This window comes from Equus przewalskii, chromosome 21, assembly GCF_037783145.1.
Source record: "Equus przewalskii isolate Varuska chromosome 21, EquPr2, whole genome shotgun sequence".
NCBI classification, from domain to species: domain Eukaryota; kingdom Metazoa; phylum Chordata; class Mammalia; order Perissodactyla; family Equidae; genus Equus; species Equus przewalskii.
Genome location: NC_091851.1, coordinates 34,474,071 through 34,497,179, shown reverse-complemented (window position 1 = coordinate 34,497,179; position 23,109 = coordinate 34,474,071). Strand labels below are relative to the sequence as shown.

Genomic DNA, 23,109 nt, shown 5'->3' with positions numbered 1-23,109 from the left:
GGTTCCCTTACCACCTGTCAGCTTCTTGAGGCCACCCTCACTAGGCACTTAGCTGCCTCCATCTTCAAAACCACTAATAGCAGTTGGATTCCTCTTATAGTATGAATCTCTCTGACCTCTTCTTCTGTACCAATCAAGGAAAAAAATTTTTAAAGGACTCAACAGATTGGGTCAGCTAATGTCTGTATCTTAAGATTAACTGACTTGGGACTTTATTTCCATCAACAAAATCCCTTCACAGCAGTACCTAAATGAGCATTTGATTCAATAACCAGAGGAGAACAATCGTGGGGGTGCAACTTTAGAATTCTGCCTACTACAAGCACTGAAATCAAGAAGCCATGTCTAGCCCTAAACAGGGGTGAAGCAAATCCATATCTGCCAAGCTCTTACCATGTGCCAGGCACTGTGATAAGTGCATTATGGGTATCATCCCACTTAACCCTTATAAGCAGCCTGTGAGGTGGAGATTGTAATTCTCATTTTACATATGGGAAACTTATGACTTAGACAAAAGAAAGACATTTTTTCCAAGATTATTTAGCTAGTTGTATTGGAGTCAGGCTCCCAAGCCAGATCTGCCTTGCATACAATGCTCCTTCCACTTTACCGTTTCTTCTACCCTTAGTGGTAACTGCGAAGTCATATAGTGACACTTTGCTGTTGAGCTCACAAGGAGTCAGGAGTCAAAATCAGACCTCATGACTTCTATTTCCATGATATTTCCACCACTCCTCACTAATTAATTTCCCCTGTCAACTAAGATACTGGAGGCAGAGGAATTAGGCATTAAAATATCAAGTTTCTAAAATAGAGATGAGATCTTGAATTTAAGGCAAGGGTCTTGGTTCTTATCCAACCCCCTGCCCTGGCGTTCAAGATGCTTCCCCTTCAGTTCTACCTGGGCATAAATTCCTGATTCAGATCTATCTGAATGGGCTAAGAGTGGTGAGAGGCAGGCTCAGTCCCTAAATACAAGCAGAGCAGAAACTGAGGATGGAAGGTAGAGGATACGGGTGAGAGAATTTCACTATTGAGAGACAGCTGAAACTCTCAAGGGAGGTGAATTTGGACATTTCTTTCTTGCAGACAAACCAGGCGAGTGCCCCAAAGAGAGGCTTACCTGTACAAGTAAACTTCCAGACTCATGCAAAACGGATTTCAACTGCCACGAACACCTGAAGTGCTGCTCTTTCGCCTGTGGAAAGAAGTGCATGGATCCATATCAAGGTAGTGGCATCCAGGCTGGGAGCAGCGGTGCCTCTTGAGGTGTCCTACTTCCTTCTCTGTCCAGAACTGGCTGAATGATTCCCTTGAATGGCAGGACAAAGAAGCCAGGGTTCATGCTTTTCTGCTTCTCTAATTAGACTACCAACTCTTAAGTACAAACGATGAGTCTAGGCATGGTGGGCATCAATAGGATAATATTAATGTTTGGTCCCACATTCTTTGGTCCAACGTTCAGTCATTCACGAATAACTAATACTTGTTTCATGCTTACTGTGGATCAAGAGACTATTGTTGGCACTGTGGCAAACATAAACCTCAGTCAACTTAGTTGCTAGGGTTGTTTTTGGATCCTTTTCCCTTCAAGGAGGTTTTCTGGTAGCTCGAAGTATTGAACATCTAATAATAGGGAACTATGCATTTTATATAGATTCATTCATTCAACGAATACCTATTGCCAACGCCCTTTGGCCAAAGACCGCCAGGAACACACTTGTAGTTGAACAAGTTGGGTTTATTACTTGTTGTAGTGAAGTCGAATGTTTAACATAGACAACATGAGGCATCTCAGGAAGAAGCTGTTAGAATCTACTCTAGGATTGAGGCTTTGCTTGGGTAATTTGGGGGAGAGTCTAAGGAAATTGGCCATGAAAACCCTACGAACAGCAGCAGAGCATTGTCTGATACAGCACCGGAAGATGAGTGGAGGGCACAAAAAAGACTGGGCAGGCTTCTGCCCTGCTGCACACAGGGTTGCTTGGAGTTGGAACCCAATGAATAGCACTAACAACAACTAAGGAAGCGGGGTTTGCTCTAGATTGGGTGCTGTCAGAAAGCGGGGGCATTTCTGTGATTGAGTATCTCAGTGAATCTTATCTATAGAGGGCAGGCTAGAGTGAGGATAAAGCTGAAGTTGGTAGAGAAGCACAAATCATTCATAGGTGTTTGATATTTTGTAGGTTTCACAGTGATATTTGCTTGGTCTCACTTTATCGTTGTCTCAGAGTGACCTTGTTTGATGTGAATGTCCTGTGAGATTGTTTATGTCCAACAGGGAAGCAACACGGCTTGGCCATGAGCATCGGATCAGTTTCCAGACGTGAGGGGCTGTTCTGTTTTCCTCAGGATTTCATTCCTTCTGTGTGCTAGGCACTTTGTTAAGCACTTTAGATATAGTTGCTGAACAAGTCTTGCCCTCCCAAAGCTCAGAGCAGTGGAGAAGAAAGATCAGCTCCAAAGCATTCTTGTGTGCTCTTCACTGTATCATTTGCAAGGTAGAAATAATACTCAGAGATGCTGTGCAACAGAGTATTTGTAGTAGAGCTAGGACTAGAACTTATTGACCATAGCTCATTCTGTGACTTGGATAGTAACACCATGAACTCTACAAAGGCTGAGGGCCTGACCCCTTCTCTTTTTTGCTCCCCTTTATGTTCTTCCGTTTTTGCTTCTTGCCCTCAGAACCCTGCTCGCTACCCTTAGACCCAGGAAACTGTGAAAGTCCTGCCAGACACTGGTATTTTGACTTTAAAGATCATTTATGCAAACCCTTTGCATATAGAGGCTGCGATGGGAATGCCAACAACTTCTTCAACAGGGAAGACTGCAAGACGGCTTGCTCATTAGCGGGTAAGTCTCCCATCCCTGGCGATCTGAGGGCCTAGTCTAAGCAGAAATAGTATTCCAGCACACTTACAGGCTCAGGATTTGGGGTTAAACTGCCTTGGTTCAAGTCCTAGCTCTGTCATTCACGGGCTGGGTGGTCTTGGGTCAGTTGCCTGCCTTTTATGAGTTTCAGTTTTCCTGTCTATAAAACGGGGATAATAATAATACTTGCCTAATGAAGTTGTTGTGCCAAAAAATGAGATAGTACACATAAAGTGTCAATAAACTTTGGCCAAGGGGACCTGAAAGCCTGGTCTACCCCTTGGAAGCAGATGTTTCCTCATTACATTGACCTGTTGAGTATCTCTGAGGACTCACTCAAGAATGAAGCATAGACAGGCCAGCTCTGAAATCCCATGGAGCAGCAGTAGAACATGGAGTCGGTGAGGAGTAGGGCGGGGTGAAGGTGAAGACTTCAGATTCATTCCTTAGTATAAAGTACCATCACCAGTAATGTTGGGAGACAGTGTCCTACAGAGCTTAGATGCCAAATGATCTGGATTAAAATCTTACTCTTCCCACTTGGTGCCAATTTCTTCACCTCTTTGAGTTTCAGTTCCCTCCCCTGTAATACTGGAATAATAGCAAATACCTCATCGAGTTGTTGGTAGGATTATATGTGATCAAAAACACAAAGATTTGACATGGTGGCCATCTAGTAGTTTGGGCTCACTAAATAGTACAAATTGAGATGGTGGACTGTTGATCTTCAAAATGTAGCACTGTGTGATTTACAATGCAGCATTAGAATTTTGACCTTAGTTTCCGTGAGGCGGGCTGATAAGTGTACCATTACCACCATTTTACAGATGAGGAAACAGCGTCACAGAAGTAAAGTTAGTTGCCTAAGGATTCACAGTAGGTCAGAAGTAGAGCGAGAATTTTAATTCCATGGGCCCAGTGAGCCTGAATGGCTGAGGAAATCCTGTGGCCTGATGTGATGAAACTCGAATCACAAGCTTCCCTTTGTGGGAGTCTGTAAGGAATCATGGCACTGTGGACAAGACCTTGGTTCTCTCTCAGGAGCCAGCAGGAAGAAGAGGCTAAGGAAAATGGGCTTGGGCTGGTTTGTGGGCCCAAGAGAGAACCCGACAATAGCTCTGAGAGTTAAACACACCACAGGCTGTCTGAGTTTGACTTGAAGAAGAATAAAAAAAAGAAACACTTCCTGTCCTTGTAGAATTTGCAATCAGATGAGGAAAACAGGAGACATGCACAAAATCTTGAAGAATGGATTTAAATGACATCTTTGTCCTACTGACCCACAAAGTTGTATCTCCAGCTCGAATCTGAGTCCCCAAATCCAACTGCTTACTCTGCACCTCCATCTGGATCTCACAAACACCTCACACTTAACTTGTCTAAAGCTGGAACCCTAATCTTTGCTCTCCCACCTCAAACCTGCTCTATCCATAGTTCTCCCCATCTTGGCTGAAAAAAACTCCTAAATCACCTTTGATGCCTCTCTTTCTTGATCAACATCCATTAAGTTAGGAAATCATTTTAGTTCTACCATGAACATAGATTCAGAATCTGACCACTTCTTCCCACCTCATAGCTGCCACCCTGATCTGAGGTGTCATCTCTCACCTGGATTACTGCAACAGCTTCCTAACAGGTCTCGCTGCTTCTCTCCTTCCCTTCTTATAATCTATTATCAACACAATAACCACAATGATCCTTTCAAAATGAGTCAGATCACGTCACTCCTCATTCAACATAAAACCGAATCCTGTAAAATGGCTTACACTGATTTATGTAGATTTCACATAGTTACTCCTATTTTATAGAGAAGGAAACTGAAATCACTCATTGAGTGTCAGGACTGGGACTTGACTTTGAGGCTTCAAACACCAAGCGTAACTCTCTACTACATCCCATGATACAGTGAGGCATCTCATTCCTCTATAGCCTAATGTAGGTGGACAGAATAGAGTGAACCAAGTTGCAGAAAGAGATACCAGTTTTGAAGAGAAGGAAAGTTGTTTCAAGGGTGATGGGATGGGGTGGGGTTTGAAGGAGCTCACATCTGCTCTTGTTTTAGCCAAGAAAGGACAGTGCCCACTCTTCCCTTTAAAGAATCGTATGATGTGTTCAGCTTTATGTAAGAGTGACATCGATTGTCCCCAAACTGAAAAATGTTGTGAATCCATATGTGGCTTTGTTTGTGCCACGGCCTGGACAGGTAAGGACTGGGGATATACTTCCCAAAGTCTGTTGGGCATATGCTAAGGATGCCATGCTGTCCCATGGAACAGGGGATACCCCTTAGGTTGACTGTAGAGGTCTCTTGGGAACCTTTCTCTTTTAATGCCTAACCAATGCTCTCATGTTGCCCTCCTGATCTTGGGAGACTCTTGTGCTATCCTTCAAAGCCAATCATTCCCCAAAACTTATTTATTCTGAGTCTCACTCTTCAATGGCCTACAAGGTGACAATATTCACTTATTCATACAAAAAAAAATCATAACCATTAGGTATATTCCTAGTAAGCCCCTATGTCTGCATAGAACTTCAGAGCATGCACAGCATATTCACATCCTGCAAGGTGTGCTGGGGGAAAGATTGGTAGCAAGATGCTGTTGGGCTAGAAGTGAACTCTGTAGTCTCTAAGACTAGTGCTCCTTCCCCCACATAGTGCTGAGATAGTATGGTCTTGGGGATTGTCAGTGTTTTGAGGTATAGCATGCTATGGCAGAAGGAGTAAAAGCCTTTTCAACTGACTTCAACTTTCCACTGGTTTTCTGTATGGCCTTAAGTGACTCACTTCCCCCATATGGTCCTCAATTTTTACAATTTATAAGACAAGGAAGTTCTAGATGCTCTTTAATACTCCTTCTATCCCCGGTACTCTGGGATCTGATAACTCCAACCCGTTAATTCTGTAGGGGCAGGCAGGAATCTTAACAGATTTTATAAGTTGGCAATGGCCAAACTTTTTGATTATCCTGAAATTGTTACCCACACAAAGTTGATATTCTGTCTCCTCAACTCTATTCCTACTCTGGGGGAAGGGTAAGAGGCTTGATCAGAAGGAAACCCTATTTAATGTTCCCAAGATTCCTCAAATTTGTCTCAAACTATGATCAAGTATTTCAAGGTCAAGTGTCTTGTTTTACCCAATAAAGTCAAAGCAGGTTTCTGCCCACGCAAGCCCACAGAGTGTTCCAAGATTGATAAACCCAAGTGCCTGCGGGATGATGATTGCCCAGTGTCAGAGAAGTGCTGTTCACGTTGTGGACTGAAGTGCATGGAACCCCAAAATTGAATAGTAAGTGGAAAACATTATCATCAAAGTAATTAATTATGAGTAGCATAATAAAAAGTTATCAATTTTGTCCTGTATTCAACTACTTTACCAAATTGTCTTATTAAGTATAACAATATTTAATGGAGTTACTTTGGCTTCATATATAATCATATTATCTGAAGATGACAATAAATTAGACTCTTTTTTCCAACTCCATGACTTACTTTGTTTTCTTGTCTTCTTATATTATGTAGGACCTCTGAAATAATGTTGAAAATAAAGGCAATGGCATCTATCCCTGTCTAGTTCTTTATTTTAAAATCAATGTCTCCTGTTGTATAAAATGACATTTGTTGAGTTTGGTGATAAATAGGTTTTATCTCACTTGAGTTGTTTCCTTTTTATCCATTTACAATTACTATTGGAAATTACTGCTGAATTTTATCCAATGCTTTTTAAGCATCTGGTCATGTAATGATTTTTCTTCTCCAATTTGTTGGTATAATAACTTATATTATTAAATTTTCATTTGTTGAACCATCCTTGCATTCTTGGAATGACCTTAATCATGTTGAGGGTATACTTATATTAATGCACTGTTGGTTCTTTTAGTGAATAGTTTATTCAGAATTTTCACATCTATAGTCAAAATAAAAATAGGTCTATGATTTTTGTTGTGCTATTTGAGTCATATTACTTTCAAAAAACTAGCATGGGGGGCTGGCCCCGTGGCCAAGTGGTTAAGTTTGCGTGCTCCGCTGCAGGCGACCCAGTGTTTCGTTGGTTCGAATCCTGGGCGCGGACATGGCACTGCTCATCAAACCACGCTGAGGCAGCGTCCCACATGCCACAACTAGAAGGACCCACAACGAAGAATAAACAACTATGTACCGGGGGGCTTTGGGGAGAAAAAGGAAAAAAATAAAATCTTAAAAAAAAAACTAGTATGGGAAACGTACCTATTTTTCTTATATCTGTAATATGTTTAATAATATATCAATACTCTGTTGTTTGAAGGCTAGACAAAATTCATCTCCAAAAGCATATTTTAGGTCCTTCCATAATGGTATGCTTTTACTAATTTTTTGTACTTCATTCATAGTCTGTACAGGCTCTCTACCTCCTCTTCTATAAATTTTGGTCTTTTGTATTTTGCTAAAATTGATCTATTGTCTCTTTATTTTCAGATGTATTACTTTACAGTAGTATAAATTTCTCTCTACATGATTCTTTTCATATCTTTAACTTTGGTTAATGTTTTCATTTGTGCATCATGTTTCCACTCCCTCACACCTATCCACCAACCATTCAATCCATTTACTCACCTATCAATCCACTCATCCAGCCCTCCATTGAAATACCTTTCAACTTATTTATCTTCCCGCCCATCCTTTCACCCATATAACCATCCACTTACTCTTCTCATTTATCTTCCTTCTACCTATCTGGCTGCTCATTTTATATTCAGCCTTTCTCCTATTTACCTGTTATCTATCTACCATCTTTCACACACACACATTCTCTCATACCCACAACATACTTCATGATTTCTACCCCCATCTCCCCTCCATCCACTTACCAAACCACTCATCTGCCTTCCATTCAAACAGCTTCCATCAATAGACCCATTCAGGGATGGCCTGGTGGCATAGTGGTTAAGTTCATATGTTTTGCTTCGGTGGCCCGGGGTCTGTGGGTTTGGATCCTGGGTGTGGACCTACACACCGCTCATCAAGCCATGCTGTGGTGGTGTCCCACATACAAAGTGGAGGAAGATTGGCACAGATGTTAGATCAGGGACAATCTTCCTCAAGCAAAAAGAGGAAGATTGGCAACAGACATTAGCTCAGGGCCAATCTTCCTCACCAAAAAAAAAAAAAAAAAAGTCCATTCATCTTATCACTAACCTATCCATCCTTATGTTCAATCCAATCCTTTTCTTCACCTGGTCCATTCATTTACCCATCTATATCCATGCATTCATGTACCCAAATGTCCATGCTACCTTCACCCATCCTTCTTCCTACTCATCCAATCATCTTCCCATTCATCATGATATGAGCCATGCATCCATCCACGTATGTACCTACCAATCCCATACCTACATTGCTCATCCAGCAGAATGTGCTGAGTGTTTATTCTGGGCCCATTCATGTTCTAACTGCTAGATTCTAGACACAGACTTGTTCAATGGAGCTCAGAGTTTATTTGGAGGAAACAAACATGAAACTCAGTAATACAGTTAGAGGCACAGGGAACAACATGAAAAGCCAGTGACAGGAATTTAGAACATGTGACAGGTCTTGGTCTAATGAATAAGTAGCAATTTCCGGGTAGAGGCCATCTACATTAGTGCTCTTTGAGCATATTCTGAGCATAAGATTGGTTCTAGAACAGAAGTGTGACTGAGGCAGAGATAGGGCACCATGACCATCAATGAAAGGAGGTAAGGGAAGGAGGGACAAAGCCCAGGTGGATCCTTACCCAGCTTACTCCAATAAATTAGGTGAGGGAAGGGACCAGAAACATCATTCATGCCAGACCTCAAAGATGTAAATTTCATCTCATTTACTTGGAAAGTGAGGCCGTTGAGTGGGGCTGAAAATTAGGCGTGACAGAATGGGATAGAACAACAAGAAATTCTGAATTTTCATTTACTTTCAAGAAAATTTAGAGAAGAATTCAACCTTATTTGGGGATCCTGGGAATCATTTGGACATTTACAGACTCTGTGGGTCTTTAGCCTCTATCTCCACTGAGACACCTTCATCCCCTTTGGACTCACTGTTCCTCTCTACCTTCAACTTCATAGTAAAATATTATATCCACAGCAATATCAGAAGATTCCATAGTGACCTATGACAAGAACATTCAGGTCCCTCTTAACTTTATCTCTGACACTCACTTGCTGGGTGACATTGAATGGACATCTTCACTTCTCTGGGACTTCTGATCCCTATCTGTAAGATGAGGAAAAGGGACTCGATGGGCCCCCAGAATCCTTCCACCTGGTATTTCAGCTTTTCACTCTCTTCGGGGCTGAGTTTGGGAGAATGCAGGTCGTAGAGTAAGAGGAGTAGTGCTACTTAAGACATCTTGGTTGTTCATTAGAAATTCTAGTCCCTGATCTCTTTGTGGGATCCAGTGAGATTGTGAAGTTGGTAGGATGAGATTCTGTACTGTAAGCACCTGACATTAAGCTTTTTTATTGTAAGTGTCTAACATTCAGCTTTTTCTTGCTGAGGCAGCCATTTCAAAAACATCCATCTCAAATAAACACATTGCCAGCTGTATGACACAGCTTCTAGCAAAACAACTAGATAAGGGACCAGGCTACCCCTTCCATGAAGTTCCCTTTTCAGAAAGCCCTGAGTAACCCGGATAACTTACTGCTTGAATGGCCTTGTTTCTCCCTTTCCACATCCTAATTCCTGCTTTTATGCTTTAAATTCACCAATAAAGAGTGAACTCATTAAACCCTAGATACCCTACCCTTGGACCTTAATAAAGGCAGAGCCCCAGGTCTGCAGTTTTTCCCTCTTTCCCTGCTTACAACCTTGCTGCGTGGCCCTCTGGCCTACCACGTACCCTCCAGACTTGTGAGTAGTAAATCTTGATCTTCAAAGTTCCTTGATGGTTTTGCCAAAGTGAATCTGGTAATCATAATAAGAACCACCAGGGCTGATCCAACCACAGCATTGCCCCAGTGGTGGTGGGGGAAACATCTGTAGGGCTCATTATGAGTAAATATGGCCCACGTGAGTGCCTCAGACATTCCTAGCAGAGAATATCACTATCTGTAGGCTGAGACTCACACAATGTATCTCCCGTGGGAGTTCTGTCTGTGATCCTAAACTTTGTGATCATATTGTCATCTGCTAATGATAAGGCTGACTTTGTCTGGCTTCTGTTCACCATGTAGGAGAATTGAAGAAGAAACCTTGGCCCAAAAGTGCACCACTTACTTAGGGAAGGAAATGGGGACCCTACAGATGACATTTACTCTTTAAAGACTGTCTCCCTTCTACCAGGGCTGATTGACTGGCTGGTGGTGTGGATTCTGTGGCTGTAGGAAAGCTGCCGAGTACTCCAGCACTCTCCTTCCAATAGCCCCTCCACTGGTCCAGTTAGAATGCAGCATCTCTGCTGCATTATTGACCTCTATTCAGTTGTAGTCTCTCAGGCAGGTCTCTTCATTTCAGAGTTCCTCCTCAGACAACAGGGAGTTTGTACCAGATAGAAGCTCCCTATAAGCTCTGACATTCTCTCCTGCTCTCAAAGCAACACAACCTTGACAAACACTATCTGCAAAACTATGCTATCCTCCTGCTTCCTCCTCCACACCCCACTCTGTGACAACATATTTACCCTTTGGCCTTCATCAAAGAATGTAAGTGACCCAAAGAGAAAAGGGAGCAGGATGGGAGGAGAGTGCGGGAGAGGGAGAAAGGGACACAGAGACCATGGAAGAACCATAGAAAAAGAAAAAAGTCAGACATAGACACAGGGAAACAAAGAGATACCAAGAAACCGATAGAGACACATTGTCAGAGACAAACAAAAGGGCGTGCAGATAAAATGGAAAATGACTGGAGAACGACGATGCTTCACAACTCTCAAAGTTATCAGGAAGAGGACCTCTCATGGTAGCATTCACTCCTAAGGTAGCCTACAAAGTCAGACAAGTTTCTCCTACTGCCCCTGGTTGACCAGGGGACCCATTCTAACCCTGAAGGCTAAGGATCAGAAGCCACCCAGTACAAGACCCTTTCCCAGGGCTGTGGGCTATAGATGCTGGCTAGTCACATTGATGACCTCAGGAACTTGGTGTTCCCCACAGGAAAGGGAGTGGCTGGCTTGACTCCAGCTCTCATACCCAAGCTACTACTGAATGAACAGACTGGACAAAGGCAGACAGACATTTACACGTTCTGGAACTGCCAGACAGGCCAGCTTTTCTTCAGAATGGAGTCTTCCAGACTTTTGAGAATCCTGGTGCTATCCATCCTTCTAGTGAATGTCCAGGGATCTAATCTGAGTGGCTGGCTCTTTCCAAGTAAGTATTGAGGCATCAGCCCTTGCCCTGAAGAGAGGGAAGATCGCTGGGAGGAAGGAACATGGAACAATTCCTCAGACTTAAGTTGCTTTCCACCATCTTAGCCCTGGTCCCTGGTTGGTAGGGGAGGGAGATGTTTGAAGTATTTCTTCCTATTTCTCTCTCTGTGGAAGATTCCTTCCATGGATGCAAGAATCCAGACCTGAAGCAACCCCTACTTCCAGCCCCTTTGAAGTGGAGGGTCTTTCTCGGGAGTGGAGGGAATCACAAGGATCTAACATTTATGGGAAGGGCTACGGGAATCTGGGTGAGGGACCTTCCCCTCACCCCACAACAAAAATAGCCTCCTTTCTTGGGACATCATTCCTATCAACTCCTGATTCTTTCAAATGTATTTCGTTAAAGTGTCCCTGCATCACCAAGGATTCCTTGACTTTGGGATCAAGGACAGTATCCAGAAGTTCCTTTGAACTTAAGACAGTAATACTCCATGACTCTATAGTAATAATGACAATTGCTACCACTTACTGAACATTCAGAAAGTAGGGATTTAAAGAGAGGGATGTGGAGTTAGACTTGGTAGGTCCAATTCTGGTTCCACCACTTAGTAGCCATGTAACCTTGGGCAAGTTACTTAAACTCCATGTGCCTCAGTTTCCTCAACTGCAAAATGGCGATATTAATAGAACTTACCTCATAGAGCTATTTTATGGGAATTAAATGAAATTGCAATTTAAAATGCTTAGAAGAGTGCTTGGCTTGTGCTAAATACCTACAAATGTCAGTTACTATCATTGTAAACCAGTTACTATGATTATAGCTTTCCACATTCTGTCTCATTTCTTCTTTACAATTCTATAAGGCTAAAATGGTTTAACAAAAGAGGAAACCTAAGTTCAGAGAGGGTAAGTGGTAAATCGAGGGTTAGAATTTAAAAACCCGACTATCTGACGCCAGGGGGAGTGATATTAATCACTGCACAATGGTGCCCCTCAGAGGAACTCCAAAATGATGACTCCTCAACCAGGCCAAAATGGCCTGATTATCTTAGACCGGTGGCTTTCAGTGGGGCGATTTTGCCTTCCAGGGGACATTTGCCATGTCTGGAGACAGTTTTGGTTGTTACAACTGGGGAGTGCTACTGGCATCTAGTGGGTAGAAGCCAGGGATACAGCTGAACACCCTACAATGCACAGCACAGCCCTCCTCTTCCCTTCAAATAATTATCTGGCCCGGGGCTGGCCCCGTGGCCGAGTGGTTAAGTTTGCGCGCTCCGCTGCAGGCGGCCCAGTGTTTCGTTGGTTCGAATCCTGGGCGCGGACATGGCACTGCTCATCAAACCACGCTGAGGCGGCGTCCCACATACCACAACTAGAAGGACCCACAACGAAGAATATACAACTATGTACCGGGGGGGCTTTGGGGAGAAAAAGGAAAAAATAAAATCTTTAAAAAAATAATAATAATAATTATCTGGCCCAAATGTCACTAGTGTCAAGGTTGAGAAATCCTGCCTTAGAGGGGATGGGGGGAGGGGGAGGCACTAGGGACGGGCTAAGAAGGCAGAGAGTGAGGGTGGTCAGGAGGGAGCGTAGTGAAGGCAGTGCCGGGAAATACATGAGAGCACACTGAGGAAAAAGACTCCTGGGGACGAGCAAAGTAAAAGCAAACTTCCCTGGCTTCCCAGAATTGTCTTAGGTCTGGAGAAGAGTGGGCAATGTGCCCTCCACACTCATGGTTGTAAGCCTGTCCCTTCCCTAGGGAGATGCCCCAAGATCCAAGAGAGATGTGAATACCAAGAAAGGGATGAATGCACGACGGACGAAGAATGCCCGGACAAAACGAAGTGTTGTGTCTTCAGCTGTGGAAAAAAATGTTTAGACCTCCTACAAGGTAATATTACAGCCTCAGAACAACCAGCCCTCCACCCATGCCCTCACCTTCTTCCCACCTAAGCTGGCATTGTCCCTGGTTTGCTAAGGGCTGGTCTCTGAACAAGACTCCTGGGCTTGGGAGACCTGGAACTTAAATTCATCACACCTCTAAGATGATGTATGACATTAGGTAATATCTTCATCTTGTCTGGCCTTGGTTTCCCCAAACAAAAGATGGGTGCAGGGGTGGGATTGAACAGGATAGTCTCTTGGCTGCTTTTCTTCCTTTATGTTTTTTTTTTTACTCTTATGATTTTCTGAGTCCCCAGGTGGCCCTTGTTGGCCCATTATATTCCAACATTGTTGCTGCAAGTGACAATTAATTAGTTGGTATTTCCTAGCTTATTGCTCCAGAGTGACCATCTCTCTGCCTTAGCACCAGGAAATCATCTCCCTTGACCACTCCAGACCCGAGGGTTTTTCCTTGCTGCTGCAATCTTAAATTCATGCCCATCTCCCTGAGCTCCAAAAAGACTATCAAAGATTCTTTATTTATTCATTTAACAAATATTTATCAAATGTATCTGAGACCCATCATAGGATTTGACCAGTGTGGTCGGGGAAGCTGAGGAAGACCTCTGTGAGAAAGCAAACCTGGAGTTGAGTTCAGAGGGATAGGTAATAACTTTAGGCAAAAATTGGGTAGAAGGGCTTTCCAGGCAGAGGGAAAAACATGTACAAGGCTCAATGGTGGCTCCTAGGGAGACCAGAGAGAAAGAGTGAGCATGAACGTGGTAAAGGGAAAAAGATCCCCCAGTAGGTAGGGTCTGGTGAGCTAGAACCTCACCTGGATTCTAAGACTGATGGAAATCCATTGAGGTGGGTGGTGACATGACCAGGTTTTAACTATCCCTACAGAGGCGGAATGGAGTGTCTTGAGGGACTTCAGGATGAAAAAACATGGTAGCTTGGACTAAATAGGTGGCTGAGGGGATGAAGAAGAGTGGAATGTGTTTAAAAGGTGTTTAAGAAGTAAACAAAACTTGACAATGGAACAGAGTGGGAAGGCAGGAGGGTGGTAAGTTACTCATTTGCCTGCAGGTGAGGGATTCTGCATCCAGCCTTCCTGACCTCAGATCTTAGCTTCAGTTTTCACCAGCCTATTTAACTTGGGCAAATTATCACTTTCCTTCACTGTGTCTCGGTTTCCTCAGATCAATGTTGAATGCTATTTGGAGGATCAAATAAGCTGATGCACATGAAGTGCTTAGAGCAATGTCTGGCACATAATAGCCACATGATACATGTTGGCTTAAACTATTCATCATTCTTGATCTGGAGCTCCCACGCCTTTTCTTTGTCTCTTAAAGCATCTAGTACACAGTAGGTGCTCAATGAATGACTTATTCATTCAGGTCAGGATGCATTTGGTTTTACCCTCAACGCTCTGTAAAATCCTATACTGTGCCAGACCGCCTGCTACGAATGGGATTCCAAGATGAAATCAGACACAATTTCTGCTCACTAGAAGCTCACAGATGAGACTGAAGATGTAAACAAATGATAAACATGCACACGAGATTCAGAAGCATGGTAGAAAAATGCAGGATTGACTCAGGCACCTGTGGGGGTGTGGGATGTAGAATGGAGTCAGAGACACCACAGAGGAGCTGATGTCTGAGAAAGGTTTTGAAGGAAGAATAAGAGTGTCACTAACGAACAACAGAGGGGCGGGCAGGGGGAATATGGAGTGAAAGGTGTGGAGGTGTGTTGAAAAGGAACATCGTGTGTTGAAGATCATGGGAGCATGTAGGTCAAAAGGGTACTATGGTAGGAGAGGAGGCCAGAGCCACCAGTGGGAGGCAGAGCATGAAGGGCCTGTCGGTCATGGGGAGACCATGATGAAGTCAAGATCTTAGCTGTGGAATGATATGATCAGCTTCGTTTTAGATCCAGCATGTCCTTCTCTGTGGTGGGCAGCGTGAAGGATTGATTGGAGGGGCCAGGGACAGAGGCAGGAAGATCAATTCGAGGCTGTATCAACAGCCCAGGCATGAGACACTGAGGCTCAGATTGAAGAGAGTGGCAGAGAGGTGAGCAATGAGGAGGTGAAAATCAGCAGGACTTAACTGTTTAGCCGTGGGTATTTATCCTCATGGAACTCATAGTTTAGTTGGGACCTATATTAATTTGCTACAGCTGCCATAACAAAGTGCCACAAACTGGGTGGCCTCAACAATAGAAATGTATTGTCTCACAGTCCTGCAGGCTGGCAGTCCAAGATCAAGGTGTGGGCAGGGTTGGTTCTTTCTCAGGTTGTGAGAGAGAACCTGTTCCATGCCTCTCCCCTAACTTCTGGTGGTTCGCTGGTAATCTTTGACATTTCTTGGCTTGTAAACCTCTGCCTTCATCTTCACATTGTGTTCTCCGTGTGTGTGTGTGTGTGTGCGTGTGTGTGTGTCTTTACCTTTTGTATAAGGACACCAGTCATATTAGATTAGAGATGCACCCTACTCCAGTATGACTCATCTTAACTAATGACATCCATCACAACTCTATATTTCCAAATAGGGTCACGTTTTGAGGTACTGAGGGTTAGGACTTCAACATAAGAGTGGGATGGTGGGGGGAGATAACGCAACCTATAACAGGACTGAAGCAGGGAGAAAAGGTGCTTGACTATTGGAAAAACCACCCCCTGCCTTCCCTGCATGGACCTGCCCTGTACTTATGATCCCATATTCTCTTTTCTTGGCATGGGTTGGAGGGCAGAATAAGTGGCTTATAGTTTATAATTTTTTTTTTTAAGATTTTATTTTTCTCCTTTTTCTCCCCAAAGCCCCCCAGTACATAGTTGTATATTTCGTTGTGGGTCCTTCTAGTTGTGGCATGTGGGACGCTGCCTCAGCGTGGTCTGATGAGCAGTGCCATGTCCGCGCCCAGGATTCGAACCAACGAAACACTGGGCTGCCTGCAGCGGAGCGCGCAAACTTAACCACTCGGCCATGGGGCCAGCCCCTAGTTTATAATTTTCAAGGCACTTCCATATCTTTCATCCACTCAGGGCATATTTGTTGACCTGCTACTCTCTGCCAGGCACTATGTTAGAAGCTGCAACTTCAGATACAATCAAGGAGCTCACAATTAGAGGACCGTGAGGGTGGTCTCACTTGCACCTCAGGACAGCCCTGTGCAACAAGCAGGGTGGGATTTTGTATTCCCATTTTACAGAAGAGGAAGTCAAGGACAGCACAGGTCACATGGGTCAATGTGCACACACTGAATTAGGAGCAGAGCCTTGAAACCAGAGTCTCCTCACTCTCAGGGGAGACAGTGAGGCTGGTGACCAGAAAGGAAGGGGGAGACCAATGTTCTCCAGGGATATGGACATCCAAACAGCACCACTCTGGGGTCTCTCTGCAAATGTGCACAATATATCAATGGAGCTGGGCTCCTGAGGTGTCACATAGTGGAAGGAGCCCACTCAGTTTCATCCATGGTGGTTGCCAGCAGAGACAATAACAGAAGATTTTTTGGGGGTGGGCACTCTAAGTTCTCAATTCTGGGGTCTCCCTGCAGACGTATGCAAAATGCCAAAAGAAACTGGCCCCTGCCTGGGTCTTTTCCAACGTTGGTGGTATGATAAGAAATATGATACCTGCTCCACCTTCATCTATGGTGGCTGCCAAGGAAACAATAACAACTTCCAAAGCAAAGCCGTGTGCCAGAACATCTGCTCAAGAAAAGGTGAGTCCCAGGGGACCCAGTCCCATTCTTGCTAGCACCACGCTGGGAAGTCTGGGTGTTGGCTGGTCTGTTCCAAGATGGTTATATCCTTGGCAGATTACATGCTGATAGAACGAGCTCCCATCAGGAGGTAAGAATGCTCCTTGCAGAGGGCTGGCTTTCTGGGAACTGAGATTGGGAGTGGATGTGGTCATGAATCAAAGGTGACAATGCATGAGGGGTGGAGGGAGGATGCAGATGTGGTGAAATCTCAGAGACCAACTTCAGAGAGGTCACAGGACATTCAGCCTAGCACTGGACATGTTGACTAACCACCCCTTCCAGGCCGTTAATTTCCTCATCACAACTCTTCGCCAGCAACCCACTCCCATCTACAACCCATTTTTTTCCTTTAAGGAGATTAATAGCTTCCCAAAGCAAACCCACTTCTTTTTAATCTCCTGTGAAAAGATGTACAAACGTAACTTCTAGGCTAGTTCCAAAGATTAGCTGAGCCCATGATGCTCAACTGGTCCTGTCCTATATTCTCAACAGGTTTACTTCCCTGAATGCATAAGGATACACCAGAACAACAACCAGGATTCGGCTCATGAGCCAAGGCTCTGTCCGTGTGCCTGACCGATGCTCCTGGTTGGCTTCCACTGTCCCACTCTCAGCGTTCCAAGGCCTAAGCTCTTCCAAAAATGGAACTCCGGGATCTGCCTCCCCCTTCCTCCATCTCAGCCTCTTTTCAGACATAATATCCTTTTGTTTTGAACCCATCTCTACGCCTTCTTATTTTATGTCCAACTTCTAGAGCCCCCTATTTATACCTATGTAGCTTCCAATTTTTCCCAATAAAGTGTCTGTTTACCCCTGTGCCTCTGAGGCTGAGTAGTTCACATCTGTTGGCACGTTACAGTCTGCAGAGCTTCTGCGGGGTCATAAAGGCTTCTGGTGATACCATTAAAGGGAGTGAAGACAATCAGAACTTTGAGAGTTGAAAGCTCCAGGGATGTTGTTATCCTCTGTTTCTTCAAAAAATTCTGAGACCCTTTACGACAGGAGCCCACGGGCATTGCCTTGGCTTGGATCCCCCAGAATCCAGTCCTAGGACAAGGGCATGGATAAAAGTAGTTTATTTGGGAGATCTTTCAAGAAGCACAAGGTGGGGAGTGGGCTAAGTGATAAGGGAAGAGAGGAGTCGATTATGGCCTGATTACCACTGTGGGAAACTGCCGCTTAATCCTACTGTGGAACTTGTAAGGAAGCATGTAAAATATGCTTCCTAATTTTCTTCATCTGTCTCCAGTGATGGGGAAGCTGAGGTGTTAATCCACTGATTCTCATCCCCTACTGGATGCCTGGGAGTATTAAATCTCTAACTCTGCCATACTGTTCCCCATGCAAGCTAAGCAACCTCCCAGAGAGCCAGAGAAAAGTCCTGGCAGAGAAGTGGAGACTCTGACCCTTGAAGCAGGAAGATATCAATGCGCAGTGGCTATTATTCAGCCATAAAAATGAATGAAGCGCTAATACATGCTACACTGTGGAAGAACCTCAAAAACCTTATGCTAAGTGAAAGAGCCAGACACAAAAGGTCATATACTATATGATTCCATTTATAGAGAAATATCCAGAATGGGTAAATCCATAGAGATAGAAAGTAGATTAGTGGTGGCCAGGGGCTGGAGTACGCTGGGAGGAAAGAGAGTGACTGCTAGTGGGTATGGGGTTTATCTTTTGGAGTGATGAAAATGTTTTGAAACTAATAAAGGTGATGGTAACACAACATTGTGAAGGTACTAACGAGTCACTGAAAAGTTCACTTAAAAATGGTTTATTTTATATGATGTGAATTCCACCTCAATTTTAAGAAATGGATGGGAAAAAAAATGTGCCCTAGAACTGTCTCCTGCAGCTGCAAGTGAAATCAGAGGTGAGCCAAGAGCATGTCTACTGATGCTTCAAGCCTTAAACTGAAAAGTTCAATGGAACAATCTTCAGGCCCCACTGCTGCATCTGGTTCTGAGGTCATGGCTGACATTTATTATTTCCCTCCTGCATCACCTCTTGCAAATTGCACCTGATGATAGAAGCTCTCCATTAGCCCTGATGTTCTCTCCTGCTTTCAGAGCACCATGATCTTGCAGCCACTCTCTGAAGATTCAGTTCAGTCTGGAATCAACCTGTCTCCTCCCCCACATGCTTCTCATGGTTATAGCTTTACTCTTTGACAATAGTTAAAGAAAAAAGGCAGCCCAAAGAGAAGAAAGAGGAGAACAGAAGGGAAACGAGGGGCAGGAAGTAAGAGACCCAGACAGAGGGACACTCACGGAAAGAGATGGGCACAGAGTAAAACAGGCAGAGAGAGAAGGAAAATAAACAGTGTGAGAAAAATAAGCAGACAGAAAAATAGACAGGAGCAGAGTGAGATCGGAAAGACAGAAGAGAACGGCGGTACTCTTGATTTCCAAACAGCCCCCCTACCCCGGGAAAATGGAAGACCCTGGAATTGGACATCTCTTTCTGCTAAGGGAGTCTAGAAGCCCTAGACAGGCTTTGACCCTCTCCCTGGTTGACCGGCAAGCCAGAGAGCCTCAGCGACCTGAGGATTAGGAGCTGCCTATCAAGAGCCCGTCCCCCAGGATTGGTGTTGTGGGTGCCAGCTAGTCCCACTGATGGCCTCGGGGACTTAGTGTTCCCCAGCGGAGGGAGTATGGCTGGCTTGTCTCCAGTGGTGTGTGGCTCCCGGAGTGTTAGGCTGTGCTGGGGCAGCGGAGGTTCAGGAGCAGGAGCTGCTGAGCGGCAGTTCCTAGTTTTGGTGCCACCAGCCAGGCCAGTCCCTCCTAAAATGGGGCTCTTGAGACTTCTGCCAATCCTGGTGCCATTCATCCTCCTGGGGGCCATCCAGGAACCTGGGCTAGTTGAGGGGACCTTTAACAGTAAGTATTGGAGACTCAGTCCTCCCAGTGGAGAAAGGGAGCTTTGCCGGGAGGAAGGAACAAGGAATGCTACAGATGAGGAATGTTTTCCCCACCTCAGCCTGGGATCCTGAGTAGGAGAGAGGGGAGATATTTGGAGTTATTCTTTCAGCACCCTTCCTCCTGGTAAGATGCCCTTGGTGAATGCAGGCACCAGAGTCTGTGGCAGCTGACTCCCCACTGTCATTCTGAGAGGAATTCTTCCTGGAAGTGCCTGGACCTGGAGCTCGTGAAGTGGACTAAGGGAACCAGGAAGCTTAAGGACCTTTCTCACAAGAAAGGCCCTTCCCCCTAGCAGCACCCTCATCAGCTTCCAAATCTTCCTGTTGCAGCCCCCCCAAAATCTCCCCACACCCACACCCACAGGGAATCCTTGCCTTTGGGGTAAAGAATGGTCTCTGGAAGTCCCTTGGAATGCTGAGATGTAAAGACCCCCATAATTAGCAGTTGAAATATACTGAGCACTCAGACAGCAGTGGAGCCATGCATTGCAGGTCGAAATCTTGGCTCCATTCCTCAGCAGCCGCATGACCTTGGGCAAGTTCACATAATCTCCCTGTGCTTCAGATGCCTCTGTCTATAAAATGTGACGATTGATAAGACTTACCTATAGAGTTGTAATGAGGATTAAAAAGAAAAGGACAATTGCACAGTAAGCACTTCATCAATATTAGTTATTGTCATTATGCCCCAGGCAGCTTGACAATGGCTTTACAAACTTTGTCACATTAATCCTCAAAACAATCCTATAGGAAAATGAGGGAATCAAGGTTCAGAGTTGGTGCCTCCCCTACAAGGGTTGCACAGAATTCAAAAGCCCAGCCATCTGACTCCAGAAATGGAGATCTCAGTCACCAAGAGCCACAGCGCCCCCACCCAAGGGAACATCCAAATACAGGAGGTCCGGAATAGTCCTAGGGGAGAGCATCCTTCTCCCTGAAATCTTATGGGTGGTGGGGATGGAGGTAAAGCTGGGTTTAGGGATTAGATGAAGAGTTATTATGGGGTTGGGGATGGGGGCAGTAGTGTGAAAATCCTGAGCCCCCTGAAGGTCACTACCTTCTGGGAACAGTGAAGTGAAAACAAGCTTCCCTAACTCTGCAGTGGTGCCTTGGGCCTGGGAAGGAAGGCCTCTGGCGCCTTCAAGGTCCCTTCTTCCCCTCCCTCAGCGATGTGTCCCAGAACCAGAGTAAAATGCCTACATGAAGAAAGGGATCAATGTACGAAGAACAGACACTGCCCAGAGAACATGAAGTGTTGCAGATTTGGCTGTAGAAAGGAATGTTTAGACCTCAACAAAGGTAACTCAAAAATCCCCTGAACTATCCAATGTCCTCCCCCTCCCCTTGCTTTCTGCCCACCTGCACTGGCATTGCCAGACCCTTTCCCTGGTTCACTGATGGGTGATCTCTGACCAAGAGTCTGGGTGCATCTTCTACTTGACACAGATTCTATCAGTGCTGGACTGGAGTGGGTGTTGGGAGACACAGGTTTTATTTCATTTCTGCCCTTACATAGGTATGTGATGTGGGTAACATAATTTTTTTACGGGCCTTAGTTTCCCCATCTGTAAGAAAGATGAGCATATTAGACCACATGGTCTCTTGGCTACTCTTCTGTGATCCTCTGAGATGCCAAGTAGCCACATAAGTCTCATCAAACGCCAACATGGTGGCAGGTGATATGATAGCTATAAAAAACAGGTATATATTAGTATTTCCTGTTTGTTTCCAGGCCTCTCTGTCTATATAAATCTAGGAAGACTTCCCTTCCACCTTTGACCTCTTACACTCTTTCCTCTCATTTGCCCATATCATTGTTCTAAAGAAGACTATGGATGTTCTATGCATCCATTTATTCATTCAACAAATGTTTACTTGTGCCCCTGACACCTGTGATGGACTCCACTTGCTCAGTGTAGCCAGGGAGGACAGGAAAGGTATTCCTGTGAAAGGAACCCATGATTTAAGATCTGAAAGATGGGTAGTAGGCAGGCAAAAAATTGGAAGGAAGAGCTTTCCAGGCACAGATAATTTGCCTATTGCCTGTGCAAAGACCCTGTGGGAGGAGACAGTATGCTCAGGGTTAGAAAGGTCAGAGAACGTAGAGTGAGCATGAGCATGGTAAGAGATGAGAAAGATAAAGCTGGACTAGGTAGAGAAGGTTTTGATAATGCAGGGCCTTGCCAGCCAGATTAAGAGGTCTGGTCTTGATCTTGAGAGCAATAGACTATCTACGTTCAAATCCCTTACCACATATGTGGCCTTAGGGAAGTTGCTTAGCCTCTCTGAGCCTCAGTTTCCTCATCTGCAAAATGAAGACAATGAGAGGACCTACCTCATAAGATTGTCTGTTAATATATGTCTTGTGCTAAGAACAGTGCCTGACGCTTTCATAAATGCTACCATTATCGTGCTTCAGACTATGAGGTTCTAAAAAACTCTATTTGTACCTCATAGCACTATGCACAAGACAGTTGCCCAATAAACGCGCCTTGATGTTCAAGATGCATTTGATTTTTTACTGTGAACGTTCCTGAAGTATCTTCTCAGTGCCAAATTATCTGCTAGGAACTGGTATACCAAGTGACATAAGGCACAAACCTCACGTCCTCATGGAGGCGTCAGAAAATATGAACAAGTAATTACACGGAAGTGATAAATGTGTTTGCAAGATGGAGAAGCAATAAGAAAAAGCAAGGAGTGAAGAATGGAGCCAGGAAAGACATCAGGAAAAGAGGAGTTTGATATCCGGGAAGGGTTTTAAAGAATGAACAGGAATGTACCTAGTGAGCAAGAGACAGATGGACATATGAGGTATGTGCAAAGGCAGGGGGATGTGTAAGGACATGATATTTTTAGAGCATTCATGCCTGCATTTGCACATGCCTGGAATGTTCTCTAGGGAGACAGGCACCCAAACAGCTCTGCTCCCAAATCTTCCTGCAGACGTATGCAGTATGCCAAAGGAATCTGGCCCCTGCATGGCCTTCATGCCACGCTGGTGGTATGATAAGAAAACTGAGAGGTGCTACAGATTCATCTATGGCGGTTGCCTAGGGAACAATAACAACTTCCAATCTGAAGCTATCTGCCGAATCATCTGCCAAGGCAAAAGTAAGTCCCGGGGTCCCAGTCTCCCATGCTCACCTAGGCCACACTAGAGGGCTTGGGTGTTGGCTGGGCCAATCCAGGAACTTGGCAAGCCTGGGGCTGACAGAACCAGTCCAATCAGGAGGCAAGAATGCACCTCGTAGAGGTTAAGTAGAGGATGTTTTGGGAAAGAGAGGGTAGAGAGCAGTAGTCAAAGTTGGCAAGTATGAGATGA

The 23,109-nt window shown here is 44.7% G+C and overlaps 2 protein-coding genes across 19 annotated transcripts in view; both read left to right on the top strand.

Annotated features, from left to right (window-relative positions):
* The window catches only part of WFDC8 (WAP four-disulfide core domain 8), a 34,833-nt gene extending 23,713 nt beyond the window's left edge, over positions 1-11,120 (top strand). For 11 of the 14 annotated variants that reach the window (XM_070588407.1, XM_070588410.1, XM_070588411.1 and 8 more), the window contains 4 exons: positions 1,090-1,230; positions 2,689-2,856; positions 4,937-5,077; positions 6,021-6,353. In XM_070588407.1, the coding sequence (XP_070444508.1) occupies positions 1,090-1,230; positions 2,689-2,856; positions 4,937-5,077; positions 6,021-6,160 (590 nt within the window). In that variant the 3' untranslated portion in view covers positions 6,161-6,353. The other 3 variants (XM_070588406.1, XM_070588404.1, XM_070588405.1) reach the window with 3 other exon arrangements.
* Positions 11,011-23,109, top strand: part of LOC103540393 (eppin-like) — a 32,956-nt gene continuing 20,857 nt past the window's right edge. Inside the window, exons 1-5 of one of the 5 annotated variants that reach the window (XM_070588399.1) lie at positions 11,011-11,198; positions 12,960-13,091; positions 16,652-16,819; positions 20,952-21,083; positions 22,731-22,898. In XM_070588399.1, the coding sequence (XP_070444500.1) occupies positions 11,108-11,198; positions 12,960-13,091; positions 16,652-16,819; positions 20,952-21,083; positions 22,731-22,898 (691 nt within the window). In that variant the 5' untranslated portion in view covers positions 11,011-11,107. Of the gene's footprint in view, positions 11,199-12,959; positions 13,092-16,651; positions 16,820-17,353; positions 17,680-19,522; positions 19,744-20,951; positions 21,084-22,730; positions 22,899-23,109 lie in introns of those variants that run through there. The other 4 variants (XM_070588401.1, XM_070588402.1, XM_008506959.2 and 1 more) reach the window with 4 other exon arrangements.